This window comes from Lynx rufus, unplaced genomic scaffold, assembly GCF_022079265.1.
Source record: "Lynx rufus isolate CCGP_SWC_20201006 ecotype Redwood Valley unplaced genomic scaffold, mLynRuf1.p SCAF_14, whole genome shotgun sequence".
Lineage (NCBI taxonomy): Eukaryota > Metazoa > Chordata > Mammalia > Carnivora > Felidae > Lynx > Lynx rufus.
The window spans coordinates 7,861,447-7,878,963 of record NW_025814828.1 but is presented as its reverse complement, the minus strand read 5'-3'; the positions used below and the strand labels follow the sequence as shown (position 1 = coordinate 7,878,963).

Here is a 17,517-nt window from a genome sequence, read left to right as displayed (position 1 = left end):
GCAGAGAGGCCTGGAGCCCATTTTCCGCAGGGGCCTGGCTCTGCACTCTGATCTTACTTGTAGCTTCCAGAACTCGAGAGAATGCCTTGCTGTGGTGTAAACCACTCAGTTCGTGGTGCTTTGCTGTGCCCTCGCCAACGAATATGGTGAGCAAAGCTCAAGTAGCAGAGATAACCCAGATGATGCGTTTTCCCCCTGAGACCACGATTCACGCAGGAGCAGCTCGCAGTAGAAGAGGGGTTTTCTGTGTGCCCGCTGGGGACACCGTCTTCACCTCATTGCCAACTCGCCATCACCTACAGCAGTCATGTGAGCAGATGAACTTCCAGAGGAAGGACAGATTTCCAGGGCACCTGGGTGGCTCAGTCGGTTAAGTATCTGGCTTTTTTGTTTTTTAATGATTTATTTACTTTTGAGAGAGAGCGTGAGCACGAGCGGGGGAGGGGCAGAGAGAGAGGGAGACACAGAATCTGAAGCGGGCTCCAGGCTCCGAGCTGTCAGCCCAGAGCCCGATGCGGGGCTCGAACTCACAGACCGTGAGATCATGACCTGAGCTGAAGTCAGACGCTCTTCATTTCGGCTCAGGTCGTGATCTCGTGGTCGCCTTCTCTCTCTGCCCCTCCCCCACTCGCTCTCGCACTCTCTCTCTCAAAATAAACTCAAAAAAAAAAAAAAACTAACAAAGGCTAGATTTTCATTATTGACACAAAACAAAGGTGAAATTGTGCGACATTCAAAACAGAGGGGAGCGGGTGGGCTTGAAGGAGGAGACGGAAACACGCAAAATTGGCCGAGCGGCACTTACATCGAACACGCTTTCCTACTTGGGACTTCGGCCGGGCGCCAGGCAGAGCCGGGGGCGGGGACGGGCGGCAGTGTGCAGGATTTCAAGGACCTGGAGGAAAGTGGGGCCCAGATCGCAGCCCCCCCCCCCTCCTCCCAGCAGCCCAGTCTCCTGGGAGCTCCGTTAGGAATGCAAATCCTCCCTGACTTGCTGAATCAGGAATCCTGGGGCTGCCCCCCTCCCTCTGTTTTAACAAGCCTTCCAGGCTATTCTGATCCGCAGGGAAGCTTGAGAAGCATCAAGCTGGGAAGCCACAAAAGGGAGAGAGCTGGAGGGAGGGATGGCCAGCAAGATCCAGACTGCTGCTCTAATGCAATACTTTGCCTGACTGATATCGAATCGTCTGTTTTTTTAAAAGTTAGATGAAGCTGGAAATCATAACATGATTACCTGTTATAGTGTAACCAGAAACACATAAACGTACATCGTGACTATTTTCCCAACCCCTTCCGGTTTCAGGGAAACATTTTTAGTGATTCTCCTTCAAAAACCTTCTTAGCCGTTTGTTAGTATGTATAGACTTGGTTTATGTGTTTATATTGCGTTGTCTTTTCTTTTGCTTAATTGAGTTACTGGCTCTTTTTTTTCTTCCAAGATTTTCTTTCAATCCAAGTTAGTTAACCTCGAGGCTAGTATCGGCTTCAGGAGCAGGATTTAGTGATTCAGCACTTACATACCGCACCCGGTGCTCATCACAACAGGTGCCCTCCTTCATGCCCATCACCGTCTAGCCCATCCCCCACCCGCCTCCTGCCAGCGGCCCTCAGTTTGTTCTCCAGAGTCAAGAGTCTCTTATGGTTTGCCTCTTGGTAAACTGACTTCTCAATTAATAGCAGAGGGGGGCTGTTAGGGATCAGCCAGCACATTTTTTTTTCTTTTTTCAAAATAGCTCTCTTGGGCTGTAACTACACACAGTACAATTCATCCACTCAGGAGGATGGTGAAGGGAGTTCGCCCTATCGGGACGAAGCTGAAATGAAGCATGAAGGGAACGGCATCCGGGGAGCTGGAATCGACTCAGCCTTGCACCTGTGGTGACGAGTCCCAGCAAGGCCTCTGGTACTTGCCGCCAAAAACGTCCTGATCATCTTCCATGCCAAGCCGTTGAAGGGCCGGGAACTAGCCGCGTGAACTTACCCAAAAATGTAGAAGGAAAAGCAAAGTGTTTAAATGATGATTCTGCCCTTCAGGACTCCACTCAGCTCCTGTTGTGACGTCTCTGTCTTCACACGGTTCCCCCGTAGTAGCACTCAGTCGTTGTTTCCATGGCCCCCGTCACACGTGACCCTGCGTGTGTGAAAGCATTAAGGAAACAATTATAAATCCAAGACGGCTCCCACGTGTCCACGCCTCATCCCCCGAGTAGACATAGGCGTCCCGAGAAGGAACTTGTCTTAGAAGCTTTAACGTCTGCACCAGCAGCGGCTACGATCCCACAAAAACACTGGAACGCTTGCTATGGGAGGTGACGCCAGGGTGAACACTTGGCAGGAAGCGCTGTCACCTTCAAACCAAGGGAGTCTCTTCAAACCAAGGGAGTAGCGTATGGGAGCATGAGGCAGATGTTTTACCGCTTATACAAATGGCCTGGAATTTTCTTAAGGTAACTGTGCCACAGCAGTAAGTGTATTCTGTCTGTCATGGGGGAAGGAATAATATGTATCACTTGAATATGCTGTAGGTTTAAGAAATTATGAAACATTATGTAATTTTATTTGCAGAAAACATAACCTTGTATTATCTGTTTTTGTGTTTTTTTGGTTTTGTTTTTTTAGTTTCTTTTGAGAGAGAGTGTGAGTGGGGCAGGGGCAGAGAGAGAGGGAGAATCTCAGGCTGTCTGCGCAGAGCCCGACGTGGGGCTCAAACTCATGAACCGTGAGATCGTGACCTCAACCACAGTCAGACGGACGCTCAACCGACTGAGCCACCCAGGCGCCCTTGTAATACGTTTTGAGTCTGGATACAGATTAAATTTTCACGGAGGGGGGATACCTTTGGGATCCCGGAGATGCGGTGAGCTACATTTTAGACCAGGGAGCACAGGAGCCCAGTTATAATCTTTATTTTTCTCCAGCGGGACTTGCACATTACGTACACCATGTCCCCCTGCCCCGTTTCTAGTTTTCAAAAGGTCAGAGACTGCTCCCTGCCTTGTCCCATGAACCCGGATCAGGAGGAGACCCTGCTGTTCCCCCAGCAGATTCTCCTTGGGAGAGGGAGGGCGGCGGGCGGCCGACTACCTATCGTATCTCAGATGCCCCGCTTCTCCCTCACACCGCCCTTTCTTTGTTGATTTCTGAATGCCTGTGGCCCCCACCCCAGATTCAAGTGTTGACGTCTCGCTCCCAACGCGATGGTATCAGGAGGTGGGGCCTTTGGGGGGCGCTGAGGTCAGGAGGGTGGAGCCTTGTGAGGGGATGGGTCCTTCTAAAGGAGACTCCAGCCTGCGCTCTTGCCCCTTCCTGTGAGGACCCACGTGAAGACGGCCTGCTGTGAACCAGGAAGCCAGCTCTCCTCACCTGCCCGGCCCGGAGTCTGTGGCGCCTTGATCTCCGACCTCCAGCCTCCCAAAGCGTGAGTGGTAAATTTCTGTTGTTTCTCAGTCACCGGTCAATGGCATTCGGTAACAGCAGGCCGAACGGGCCCAAACAGGTTTATCATTCTTTTTAAGGCTGAGAAAGCTGAGGCCCAGAGATGTTAAGATGGCACAGCAAGCGAAGGGGCTGAGCTGCGACTCTAAGCCAGCCATCTGCTTTCGAGACTCGCGTTTTTTTGGAAACTGAAGTATAACTGACACACGCCATTAGTTTCAGGGCTACACTGTAAGGATTGGTGTTTGTATCTATTGGAGATGATCGCCACAGTTAAGTCTCCTTAACATCCATCACCGCAGTTACACTGCATCCTTAGGACTTTGTTTATAACAGACTTGGACCTCTCGAGCCCTTTCACAGATTTCACCCACCCCCCCGTGTTCGGCAACCACTAATCTATTCCTCTGTATCGAGCTCCGTTTTTGTTTTTTCAGATTCCACATACAAGTGACATCATATGCCATTTGTCTCTTATTTCACTTAGCACAATGCCCTCAAGGCCCATCCGTGTTGTCACAGACGGCAAGATTTCCTTTTTTAAGCTGACAGTCCGTTGTCCATCTATACCGTATTTTCTCTACTCACTCATCTGTTGGTGGACACTTAGGTTGTTGCCATGTCCTGGCTATTGGAAATAATGCCATCAACATGGGGGCACAGATGTCTTTTGGGGGACATGCATTCATCACCACACATGGCCTCAAGCCTACAAAGACACAGATGATCCACAGTACAAGTCCCATAGTCACTGCAGAGGTGAGGCATGAATTCTGCATCTCATTTCAGCTAGGAAGGAATAGCTCTGCTAGAGAATTAACTGTATTGGTGACTCAGTTAATCGGTTAACTATACATTTAGTATATATTCAAAAATACTTAGGTGAACTCGTGTCCCCCTAGATTACCACAGCCTATCTTTAAATTGGAAATCTAGAACTTACCACCCTTTCACTTATAGACTGTCCCTTGAAAGACTGAGTGCTGATCGGGGCTGCCCCTTTTGCCTGTCCGTGTTCCCGGGACGACACGGAGGGCATAGTTCCCTAGACATAGGGAATTGCTAGGGAATATTCCAGGGAGATATACGAGCCCAGTTCCAGCCCCGCCTTGTTCACTAATACTTGCCCTAACGACAGGAGTTTGTTCTGCTTCTGAATAGTGTGAATACTGGAGCGAGAAGACTTAATTTAAAACCTCAGAGAACATCCAAAATGGAGTTCATGTTCCAAATGCATCTCCTGTCAGAGCGGAGAAGTGTTGGCCCCCAGATATGAGCAGGTATGATCTAGGCACACAACCGCTCTGACATCCGGTGGGCTATGACCTCTCCCAGGGGCGGTGGAAGGCTGGACTACATCGATCCTGCATTCGGCCTCGATGGACAGTTTACTGTGGATGAGGTTTTTTCTCGAGAAACCGTGTAGGTCTGTCAACAGGGGGAGCCCCTGCCTGTGGCGCGGTGTTACAACACTTTCTCGTACCAACACCTTAGCCTACACTCAGTGGCACGTAGGACCAAAAAACTGCCAGCGGTTATTACTTTTCTCAGGAGTTTACCAATGTGACTCACGGATGACAAAACGGCTGCTACCAGGGAGACTACGGCGTCACTTCTGCACAGGTGATTTCTGTCTGGAGAAATGACCGGGAGATGTGAAGTTACTCTTAACATCAAAACCTGTTAACTATCAGCTTTATTTTATTTTAAAATATACAAATATTTTGACACGTAGAAGAGTTGAGAGCTGTCGGATTTTGAAAACACCACACAATACCGACACAACCAAGAAATTCCACGTCACGTGAATCGCTGCAGACTGCCAGTTCCTTCCACTAACCTAACATTACAGAGTCAAGGTACATCAAACGGGTTAACATTGGCAATGCTTAAGAGAACAGTAACGTGCTGCTCTAAGCAGAACAGCCAGTTTAGGAATCACGGGCAGAAAAGCATTTCAGCGGCAAACTTAAGAGCTCCCTGCAAAAAAACATCTGCACCGAGACAGTGAGTTGATACAAACATTCCGTATCTGGGAAAATACTCTTCTTGTGAATTCTAACACTCAACAGAATAGGATCCTGTCTTTGAGAGGGACCGTCCTGGCGCGGTGACTTGCACCAAATCTCTAAGGTTCGGGTTAGGCTGACCGGAGGGAGGGCTTCAGGCAGAAGACATGGGACTCGGAGCGGGGAGAACACGTCCAACGTCACGGGCAACGAGACCTGCTTGCGGGAGCGGAGTTCCGTACCAGGATGGCAGGAATCGAAATGGACATATTTAAAAAGTGAAAACGTATACACCAATGCAGGCGCATCATCAAATCATGCGGGTCTTGAAACTGTTCTCTAACAAGGCCCAGCCTGAGCAATTCTCACAACCGAGACTTCGTGGAGCTGAGACGCGCCTTAGTTTTGCCGAGCGCGTTCCCAGGGCACACCTCTGCGTTTTCCTAAGGGTGCGCTCCTAAACCGTACGGATGACGGCACAACCCCTGGAAAAGAATCTTTCTTAAAATTCGAAGGGAGCCCCTTTTTTCCTTACTCTTCCTCATGAACATGTGAGGTTGTTCACTCTTCTAGATTAAATGCACAGGCACTACTGTGGCGAAAGGAAAACCCAAGGGACTGCTTCCCACTGAGGCCAAGTGGGAAGGAAACCTAGAATGATCTGGCATAAACTATGAGGTGAAAACAAAAGAACACGGTGCATGGGACCCTCACTAGGTATACAGTGTCACGACCCACTTGACATTCCCATTACATCACGAGAGCAATTCGGTTTGGGGAAGAGTTTAATGTATCGCTCAGGAAAAAAATAGCTCGTATTTTCCCATCGCTAACGGAGCGGCGGTTACGAGGTCCAGCGCCACCACGCGACCTTCATCCTGTCCCACACCGCCGAAAAAGAATCCAAAGCGGGCCGGACGTCCAGGATGGTGAACTGGTAGTCCTGGTTAACTTCGCCGCCGTCGTAGTAGTCGATGACATACCTGACTTCTGTCCCACAGCGGTTGATGATCCAGTCGTGCCTGTCAAAAGGCAACTCGTACCTGAAACGAAAACATGCTCGTGAGCGTGAAAGCGCTTGCTCTCGGGGTCACACGCCCAACCGGGGAGGTGAGCCTCAGAAGATCGGTCTGCTGCGCTGAAGGGAGACGCTGCTGAAGGGCCGCGATGAGCCCAGCCCAGGTCAGACGACGGCTCGTTTGTCTGCAGAGCAGCAGTCGACAGAAAAGAGACCCGGGCCGGGGAGGTCCCAGGAGGCGCTGCAGCGATCCAAACGTGAGCGGAGTCTGTCTACGCTGGAGGAACAGAGAGGGACCCGGAGCGTTCAGATGCACAGAGACCACGGGAAGGAGCGAGAGGACAGATCCGAGAACACGGAGGACAAGTGAATTCCGTGCTACGATAATCAGACAGGGGACAAGTCACAAAACCCTAATAAATCTGCCCACCACTGGGCACACTTGAGGGAGAGGAAGAAACCTGCAGCTGAGCACTGAGTTTTGCAAGACGGAACTGCAGTCCTGAGGCTGTCTGCTTTAGGTGCCGAGAGAAAGCTGATCCTGACCCGAGGCGTGTAAAGTAACATTTGTGCGCCGCCACTCACCCCATCCAGGAACGGATTCTTGCCCTTGGTGAGTACTCTTTCGCTTTACCTCCGAACCGGATCAACGATGGACCACAAGGACACTCCCTAGAAATTCGCCAACAAGAAAAGCCTATTAAAATATTTTCCCCCCTCTGAGAAATGCGATGTTGCAGTTTTTCAACAACACACGTTTTTCTGTGTGCGTTTTATGTATCACATTTACAGAGTGAGAGAACTTGGAAAACAATTCAGAGAAATATCCCTTTTCGTTAAAAATATTGCTCTTTATTTCGGGGTCAAGTCTGTTCCACTCCTTCCACTTCATTCCAAATATCTGCGCTGTTTCTTTCCAGGAGTGAGGAAATGGACTTTACATTTGGTGGAAAGGGCAACGTTCTTAGGAAAAAGATAAAAGGTTAAGTAGCGGGCATGACACTTCTTTCACATGCTGCAGCTGAGTTTTTTAAGACGAACACAAGAAAATCCTACCCTTCTTTCATTTGAAACCAGTGAACAAAGCCTTTATGAAGAAAAATGCTGGCTGAATCCCTAGGAACAAACGAAATCAGCGATGGGCCGGCTCTTCACGTCAGGATATACGAGGCCACCTGTCTTGTTAGCTGCTGTCACCCTGAGGACAGGCTTCAGCCTTGGCGGCCCTAATGACGGGGCGGGGGGAGAAAACCAGCCCCAGTGTAACTGAGCCCTACCCGAGGCCCATCCGAGTTCCTGTACTTCCTTTACGAACCATTCGCTAGCATCTCAAGAGGGTCGCCAGCAAAGAGGTAAACTCGACCCAGGCAAGCTTTCTCCTGGAGGCTGTAGCATGTCTTTAAAGGGCCAACTTAATTTTGAGGGACCCCGGAAAATGACTAGGAAAGGGGTGAAACTGACAAAGTAGACTTCTCCTGGTCTCTCTCTGCTCCAAAGTCACACTGCAAGTAGTTGGCAGGTGGCTTTCATTACAGTGGGCTTTTAGTCACTGCAGACACCTGTGGGTGGCTTCATCGGTGAGCTGGGAACATGGCTCCTGCTGGTCTCGGGTCGCTGAGGGGAGTCCTGGGTGCCCTGCCGTTCCCTCCTCGCACGGACCCCTCCCAGGCCTGGTGTCCAGCAGTGACACCCACGGAGGGCTACTAATGAATCTCAGAGTTCAAATATTTAAAAGCTGGGATACCTTAACGAAATCATTAAGTGGACTTTAGCCAAGAAGTTAATCCCATTTTATCACAAATTTAAAATGTAATCCCCCAATGATGATACAATCTGGCTTTCTGTGCAGACATCCCCCACCCCTATGGTTCTCGAGGTGGACTCTGCAGACCGGTGGCATCTATGTCTTTCTAGAAATGCCAAGTCTGGGCCTCATCCCAGACCTACTGAATTAGAATCCCTGGGGCTAGGGGCCCCGGCTCCCACAGACCTCCGGCCCACCACTGCCGACAAACACGTGACTGCTGCACCTGTTCCCCCGAGGGAAAGGCCCACTGCTGAGACCTCTCCTGAGGTCTGGTCCTGATGGGGGTTCAGTGATGCTGAGGGAACGGAACTGCTCTTCTCCTCACCCTTGGGGCACAGCACCGGGCCATCTCCCACCCCATGTGCCTTCCGTGTACTGTGACATTCCTCCCACTGAGAGGCGGGCACCACGGCCCCTTCCCCTGAACCAGGGAAGGCTTGTGATGCTCCGGGACTGCCGAGGCCAGGTCATCAAGGGAGATGTAGCTACCCTGGAGTTTTCGGGAACACTAGCTCTCGGAACCCAGTCACCATGGCGTGAGGAAGCCGAAGCAGCCAGGGGCAGGTGTCCTGGCTGACAGCCGACACCAGTCACCAGGTGAGGAAATGGTCCAGCCTGCAGAGGATCCCGGCCCACGGCCGTCAAGCCCACCCCCGATCAGAGCCTGGCTGTGGCCCTAGGCGTTGTGAGCAGAGATGAGCCACCCCTGCTCTGCCCTTTCTGCACTTGGGACCCAATGAATCCACAAGCATAATAAAATGGTTGCCGTTTCACGCAGCTGGGTGGGAGCGGGTCTGTCACACAACTGTCACCGAAACAGACCTACCACCTAAAATGTTGTATTACAACAGCACACTGTTTGAATACAACGTTAAAACTCTAGAAAGCAGAGCCCAAATAAGAAAGATGTTGGAAAAATGTTTTTGTTTTTTTTAAGCTCTCAGACATACTTACGCAGCATGAAGGGCTTCCCACTTCAAAATCTCCTTCCAGGCTTGCTCGTTATTCTGATTGTGAATTTTGATGATATTGTACATATCTCTCTGACTAATATCGTCATCCTTCCACTTCCACCTAGGAAAGGACATTTGGTAGAACTTGATAACATTACTGATCACGCCATAAAATCAACCCACATATTCGTTTCACCAAGTCACCAAAAACCACTTGCACACAGATCAAGGAACCATAAAGTAACACTTTTTCAGTCAGTACCACTGATTAACTTTTTCTAAGTACTTCACGTAATAGAATTTTTAAACATCTATTACTGGCTATAAGTTAATCTCGTGTGTCAAGTTGACTGGGCCATGGGGGGCCCAGATGTTTGGTCAAACATTACTTTGGGTGTGTCTGTGAGAGCACTTTGGAGGAAAATAAGCTTTAAATGGGTAAAACAGAGTGCCCTCCCTAATGTGGGTGGGCCTCATCTGATCAGTTGAAGGTCTAAATAAAAGAATGAGCCTCTTGCAAATAACAGGGAACTTTTCCTGCCTGACTGCCTGCGAGCCGGGATATGGTTTTTTCGGGCCTTTGGACTGGAATGAAAACAACAGTTCTTGGGTCTCCAGCCTGCCAGCTTTTAGACTCAAACTACACATCAGCTGTCCTGGGTCTCCAGCCTGCTGACTGCAGATCGTGGGACTTCTCAGCCTCCATGATCACGTGAAGTCAATTCCTTACAATAAATCTCTTTACATCTGTAAAGACACACACCCCGTTAGTTCTGTTTCTCCAGAGAATCCTGACTGATACGCTGGCTTTTGTACTGACGTTCTCGTAGGTCTGAAAAATCGGCTGAATGTTATATACTGTCTAGCTTATGAAAATTTACTATATGTTTTGGGGATAAAAACCTCTTTAACATTCATTCTTAGATGAACTTGATGAGCAAATTTATACCCTAACATGCTCACTCACCCTTTGCGTAACATCGCGTTCCAGAACATCTGTTCAGAGGGATAAACCCACTTTTTGTCTGAATCTGCTCTCGGAATGGATGACTCCTCCCTCACCGTAGACAGCGCAAATGGCTGATCCGGGGCCGGCATCTGGTTGGGTGGCGGCATCTAAACAAGGTGAGCAGGTTTTTAAATGTTGGAGATAGACACAAAGTGGAAACGAACAATATAATCGACGACATTCTGGAAAGCGGTGCATCATCACGCATGAGGCACAGGTTCCCTATCAAGCCAGTGACGTCACGATTTCAGACCTGCCAGCTGATTTGGTTGTTCTGAAGAGTTCTAGTTCTAAAGTTGTTTTTCCTTGTTAAGGAGTTCTCACAAACGGTAGGTACACACTGTGGCTACATTTTCTGTCTCTTTCTCCCCAAGGATTAAGAAGTAAAAACGATCACTGTGACTGCAGACATTTCTAAAGCCCTTTCAACGACGGGCTCTTCAAAAATGCCTGGTCTTCTGAGGAAGAGTCTCAGAAGATACATGTAGACCACCACTTTCTTTTTACATGTTCTTTGCTTTTACGATCCTGCTGATGCTTTCCGTCTTTGGGCTGAACACATTAGAGAGGAGCAGTGACGCCGGCACGCCGGCGGACTGGAAGGAGGGGAAGAATCCTTCCTCCCAGACATAAGGGCGGCAACAGTGCTGTGCAAACACTTGCCCTGGACCAGGGGCTCTCGCCCCGGGCACCGCTGCCATTTGGGGCTGGACAACTTTTGGTTACGGGGGTCTGTTCCGAGCACTGTAGGGTATTTGGCAACCTCCCTGGTCTCTACCCAACAGTACCCCTCCTCCCGAGTCGTGACAACCAGGGTCCTCCCGAGGGCAAACATCAAGCCAGGCTGAGAACCCCTGGCACAGAACTTTTTCTGTGTTGGAAGTATGCAGGATTTTCGAGCAGATCCGCATTTATTATTAAGTCACAACGTGGCCCCTGGTTAGAATGATGTGCACGGTCACCACAGTGGGTTTAAGGACTCGCATCAGAGGCAGGTGGGATTCAGTCTGGGATCTGCCACATGCTGGCTGAACAATGCGGGCCAAACCGCACGCTTGATCATTCTCAGTGGCTTCCGCTCTAAAAACGGGGACGCTGACACTACTGGCTGCACAGGGTGGTTATGAGAATTACTCAAAAGCGTGTATGGTGCTTAGCGTGAGGGCTACGGATGCGACTAAAAGAAACGCCGGCTGTTATTAACACTCTTACTACGTGTAACGATCCCATGGGGTAAGAGTCTAGGTCTGTGGGATTCCAAAAGGCCCATGTTCTGAACCACTAGGCTGTTCTCTAACAGCAGTACTGTTCCCTAGTAACTACTGTTACCTGGAACAGTAGTCTAACGAGGGCACTTTTAGAAATGTCAGGAGACACATTAGGTTGTCATGACCGAGTAAAGAGGGTCCCACTGGCAACTGGTGGGTAAAGACTAGGGAAGCCGCTGAATATCCTATGGAGCACAGGACAGCCCCCACCGCAAGGAACCCACCAGCCTCAATGTCAACGGTGCTAAGGCAGAGAAGCCCTGATCTTGTCCACTTTCCTCCTCAACACAGCAGTGTCCTTAGAGTTTGGCAGGGTCATTACTGAGTGCTGAGGCTGAATGTCTGTGTCCCTCCAAATTGACTGAAGCTGCTGGCATCTTCCAAGAGGACTTCTCAACCTCTGGAACTGTGAGAATAAATGTCTGTACAAGCCACCTAGTTGCTGGTATCGTTACATACATAACATACACACACACGAACACACACACATATATATCACAGCCCTTCTCTTCCAGACTAAGTATTTCTAGTTCCTTCAAACGTTGGCCAAGATTTCTAAATACTTTTGGTAACCATGGCCTTCTAAGAACCCTGTTCTGGCCTTCTAAACTACAGATCTGAGTCTGTCTGTCTCTCCATTAAAATGGGATTCCAAACAGGAAGCCCCCACCTCCCGCACTATCGCAAAATGTAGTGAGGCCGTGCTACTCTTAGCCTTGCTTTGTCACACCATCCCACTGGTGGCTGCCACGGGACGCTGTACCACACCAGTGACTCTCAACACAGGCTGGCACCCAGCTGGGCCGGAAAAAGTGCCCTCATCAGCCTCACGCCTATGAGGTTTCCCAAGACCAGAAACACCTTTACCAATCCTAACTGCACTCCTCATGGGACTTCCTGCCTTCCACTTATCCCCAAAGGAACTATTCCTGTGGTGTGGCTTCTTTCCAGTCAACCTACTCTGGCACTTGGTGGTCACGGTTTTCTTTTTCAGGCACCCTCTGAAACGATACTTAGAAATGCCTTCTAGATTTTCAGTGTGGACGGAATATGAGACTTCTGTATCTTAAGAGGAAGAGAGAATCAATCCTAGCAGCCAGCGATTTGTCCTGGGAGTCCACAAAGGCATCTCTGTATGACAAGTTGTGGGGAGGGGGGCCGAACGTGAATTACCAGGTTAGAAGGGTCCAGGTCCTCCTTACTGCCGGCCACGGCGCCGGTGACAGGGCACTCCACGTACTCATATGCACGGTCCTGGTGGGTGGGCACAGAGCTCGTTTTGTTCTCACAAGTTGGCTCAGGTGGCTCCGCACTCACTGGACAGCCTGAAGTAAACGAAGTGTAAAAACAGTGTGACCACAAAGGCAGGACATCTAGCTCTCTCAATCCGGGCCCTAAAGAGCTAGATTTCTGACCAGGGATCACCATCAAAGGGGGAATAACTTGGAAGGGTACTGAAAAAGTGTTACTTTGTGGTAACACTGTTACCATACTGTTTCAAGCTGCCAAGAGCTAAGCTAGCTAACATTCTAAGATCCTAAAGACCAGGAGAAGGTTCTAGATATTTATTCTCCCCTTGAAAGAGAAATGGGTACTCACTCCCTTATTGTGCCATGCCCTCAGCACAACTATACAAAAAAAAAAAAAATCTCAACACTTGCAAAGGAACATATCGTTCGTTCCATGGTTTTAGTAATGGGCTAGAAGGTACCTGCTTGGGCTCCCAGCAGCGAGCTGTTGCAGAGGAACCTAAGTGGGGGGGTCGGCCACGTTTTACCAAATCTCCCTTTCTATTCACAAGTTCCAGAAAAGGCCCAGCCCCGATCAGGACACCAGAGGCCCGGCTTCCTGATACCTTCTCTCAGGTACTGAACACAGGAGATGAAAATGAACAAAGGAGCCCTCAAAAAGGCTCCTGGAGAAAAGTCTGAATGCCACTCTGCTTGTGTTTGCTCTCGGATGGAAACAAGGCACAGAAAACTACTCCTTGGCCAAGGTTCTATTCCTCATGGGTAGATAGCAAATATTTAGCAACAAAAGGCATATATTAAAGAAAACGGTCCACGATCCGCATAGGACCCAGATGCCACTTCAAAGGGAAGGTCTGAACCTATAAGAGCAGCAGTGAGAAGGGCAGCTGATGCCCAAGGTTCCAGGGTGCTAATGGAAGCAAGTGTGGGGACTGAGAAGCTGGTCTTAGACTCAGGAGAGGCGCAGGCACCAGGAGAGCCATGGCCCGGGAAGACAGCTGGCCCGAGTAAGGAATCCCTGTGTCAGGAAGCAGCAGTAACACCAAGAATACTCTGGATGACCTACACACCAAAGACAAGTTTCCTTTCACTTCCTGTCCTCCGATTCTCCTCCCAGACCCTCATTCTCACTAGGATCTTGTATAGCTGTCCAGTTGAGGGCTGAACAGAGACTTGCTATACTGCCTTTCCTCTCTACCATTCAAAGTGCCAATCTTTTCTGGGTCACTGATCCCAGCTGGCTGTTAGAAAATACCAGTAGCCCCTTTAGTCACCTACAAATACCCGCATTCTTTACTAATGCAAACAAATCAGGCCGACAGCTCTTTTGGATACACGGTAAATGAAATCAAAGCCTGTTTAGGGCTCTATGATCGGCCCCAGGTCACAGAGTTTCTGCTGGCTCTGCCGCTTATCAGCTGTGAGACTTCTAAGTTTCCTAAACCATAAAATAGGGAGAAAACCTACCACACAGGATTATGAAGATGAGAATGTGAACTCCATTAGGCAGAAGTTTTTTGTGTTCTGTATGTTGCTGTTCTCTCAGTGCAAAAACAAACAAAACCCACCAGTGCTTGGCGAAGAGTGGGCGGTGGGTAAATTCTTGCTGACTGACCAAGGCAATGAAAGACTACAAGGCAAGCAAGCGTTTTTCAGGCCACACGTTTATAGACACAGTGCTCTTCCAGGGTTTCTCCATATAAGAAGAATGGAGACAGATGCAGACGAAGCAGGTGTTTTCTAACAGCCAGCTGGGATCAGTGACCCAGAAAAGATTGACACTTTGAATGGTAGAGGGGAAAGGCAGTATAGCACTCCTGACATGCGGGGCCAGGTGATTCTTTGTTGCAGGCGTGTGCTGTGCACTCCAGGGTGTTTAGCGGGGCTCCTGCCTTCTACTCACTACATGCACCACGTCCTCTCAGTTTTGACAAACCAAAATGCTTCCAGACACCGCCACATGTCCCCTGGGGGGGTGGAGGGGTGGCCACCCAGGCTGAGAACCGCCGATGGCAAACTTTGGGGGGTAAGAGCTAAGGTATGGAGCAATCACTTCACTCTCACGCACTATCCTAATCCTTTTGGGAATTCCCTTTTGTTTTTGTTTTCTAGACAAAGGGTCGATTACCTTTCATTTTCCCTTCATGCATGGGGCATCCTGAAGGCGGGGATGCTGTCTGATGATCAGAAGCATTTGAGGTCTGAACTGCAACAGCAGGGGTAGACGCAGACAAACCCATGGTTGGAACCGCGAGGCCGAATCCAAACAATTCTAAACTCACACGTGCCAAAAAGCAAAGAAACCGATTAATGCTGATGCCTGGCCTCTGACCACTCCCTTGGTATTCTTAATCTGCCCAACCCTTGTTCCTCCCCCTTGTCATCCTGTTGTAAACCTACAGGGCAGGGTATCCACTTTGAGGGATAGCTTTAATACACTAACCTCTTTAGGAAATACTAGTGCGAAATCTACACCACACCACTCTTTAGACGCACGTTTCTAAGATGTCCGGATTTTGGGGGTGAGGTGAGGGCGCCCCTGAGAAACTACACCACAGAGAGGGGGGTGTAGGTCTAGGGAGCAGGGGGTCCTCAAAGTGGTGATCCAGGTGGGAGAGGGCAGCCCAGACCAGAACCCCAGACCCGGGCTTAACCAAGGACTGGGAATGAGGGAAGGGTACGGGGCAGAAAAGGGATTCGAGGAGGAAGGAAAGGACCGCGGACGGGAGGACGCGGCCAGAGTCTTCTTCACGCGGTCCCTGCGTGTCTCACCTGGGACCCCCGTCCCGGGACCCCAAAACCCACCGGCCTCGGCCAGCCTGCCCCTCCGCACCTGACTCCAGTCCCGGGCCGCTCCGAGGAGCCGGCCCCGCCTCTAACCGCTAGCCCGCCACCGCCGCCTTCTCCTCTCTCGGTCACCGTTGCCTTCGCGGTCACCGCTGGCGTTCGAGCGCACGGCTACTTCCTTTTCCGAAGGCGGGACTTCCGGGCGCGCGGGAGGCGGGGCGCGGGCTGAGGAGGAACGGCTTCCGTCGATCACGGAGGAGCGGACCCCGCCCCTTCCCGCCTCGACCTATAAGCGCGAGGGCCGCTCCCTGGCCCCGCCCCTCCTAGCCAGCGCGGGCCGGGAGAGTTCTGGCTGGGCCGGAGACTTCCCTAGGGTGAGGTTGCCCATGGCTCCTTTAAGCCGCAGAGGGGTTGCTTTGGAGGAGTTAGTTTTAAAATTTCCGGCTTTTAAATTGTATCCCGTCAGTTTGAATTATAGTAATGACTCAAGTAGCATCAGTAGGTGGCCGACTCCGGAGATCCCAAAATGAACAAATCAAGGTTGCAGCTCCCAAGGCCTTCTTAACTGGGTGTGTGGACTTGAAGGTCTGTATTTTCACTTACCTCTAAGAGAAATTTAGTATTTTTTTTCCATCAGGAATGCAGGCAACAAATCCTAGTAGCGTTAGCTATATGTGCACTAATAGAAATCACAGAGAAATTATGTCCTAAATAACGGGGGTTTCTGTCTTAAAATACTATTCATCGCTACTTTGAAATTAAGATCATTTTATCTTGTTACTTAAAAAGTGCTAATAAGAAGCATCTGTCTATCCGTGTCACCCCGCCTTCAGGGCGGGGCAGGCCATCTCCTGGGTGCTGGGGGTGTTAGCAACTGCAGCCACTAGGCTGGGTCTCTCTCCAGCAACAGCCCTGGGCCAAAAAGAGCTGAGCTGCCTCGGGCAAAAATCACATCCCCTCCCTTGGGGATGGGCTGCAGCCTTTGAGTGGTGTCTGCAAGGGTCCGGGAGGCCCAGGTCCTAGCCTCAAGGGGAATAACTTGGAAGGGCCATGAGGTTTCCATTGTGGCTGCCTCGCATTCAACTTCTCCCCTTTGCCCAGACCTTCTGTCACTCTCTCACTGCGGGTTGCGAGAGCATTCCTAGCCCAAATCTTGGAGTCTCAGCTGTTTTAATCAGCTTCGTTATTATTATTATTTAGATTTGGTGAGGTCAACAGATCAGGAAACAACTGCCATTGAAAATATAGTTTATTATACTCAGAGACTCCGAGAGAGGGAGTACATATCACACCGGGGGTGCCACACGTGTGAGCACTAGAGTCTTTCTTGAGCCAGAGGGAGAGGGGGGAACTGGGGGGCAGAAGCCTTTATTATGGTGTTCATGGGAAGAAATAGGTGAGGTGGGGTAAGCAGATTCAGGACTGGTTAATTTGAATAATCTCAGTGAGTTGGAGCACAGGGCTGGGTGGGACCTGGCCCTGGGCTGATGGGGGCGGGTGTCTGGTGGCTCAGAGTATGGGAGCCCAATGACACTTGGTCGGCAGGTGTGGACTTAGCTGCTCAAGAAGGGGAGCTGACCAGCCTCTAGCTGGGGCTTCAAAACTGGCTCAAGACAGCATATTAAAAACTATATTATATCCGTGCATATTTCCTGGGGAGCCAGATCTTTAGCAATCAAAATCTGTTTTTCTAAAATCTGACGGTAACTATATTCCACTATCGTTGATTTCTTTAATTTCTTGTAGTTTGTTTTATGCACGTAAGAATATTATTCTGCGAAAATACTCATAGACTTCACAGTCCAAAGGGGCATATTGGCACCACAAGGCCAAAAACCCCTGGTAATGGGAGAGACGGGCACACAAATAACCATATTTACGTGTCAGTACGTGTATGCTCCGACTGGTGGAGGAAAAGGGAAGAAGTGACTGTTAAAGGGTGATGTGCCGGAAGTGCTTACGAAGGAAAGTAACAAGGATG

General features: G+C 49.9%; 1 protein-coding gene across 1 annotated transcript; it reads right to left on the bottom strand.

Moving 5' to 3' along the window:
- Positions 1 to 5,113: 5,113 nt before the first annotated feature.
- Positions 5,114 to 15,704, bottom strand: LOC124509342 (holocytochrome c-type synthase). Its single transcript, XM_047075883.1, has 7 exons — positions 15,583 to 15,704; positions 14,878 to 15,021; positions 12,673 to 12,824; positions 10,190 to 10,338; positions 9,224 to 9,343; positions 7,048 to 7,134; positions 5,114 to 6,487 (listed from the first exon to the last, which is right to left on the bottom strand). Exons 2-7 carry the CDS (start codon positions 14,987 to 14,989, stop codon positions 6,289 to 6,291), a joined length of 819 nt encoding a protein of 272 aa, XP_046931839.1. The 5' UTR covers positions 14,990 to 15,021; positions 15,583 to 15,704; the 3' UTR covers positions 5,114 to 6,288.
- Between the last annotated feature and the right edge of the window lie 1,813 nt (positions 15,705 to 17,517).

Bases quoted from the DNA above. Each gene is read 5' to 3' on its own strand.
- LOC124509342 (XM_047075883.1), bottom strand. From the start codon at position 14,989: ATGGGTTTGTCTGCGTCTACCCCTGCTGTTGCAGTTCAGACCTCAAAT. The intron at 7,135-9,223 runs GTAAGTATGTCT...GCGAATTTCTAG, and splicing joins TGGGAAGCCCTTCATGCTGC to GGAGTGTCCTTGTGGTCCAT. The intron at 6,488-7,047 runs GTGAGTGGCGGC...TTTTCGTTTCAG, and splicing joins AGAATCCGTTCCTGGATGGG to GTACGAGTTGCCTTTTGACA.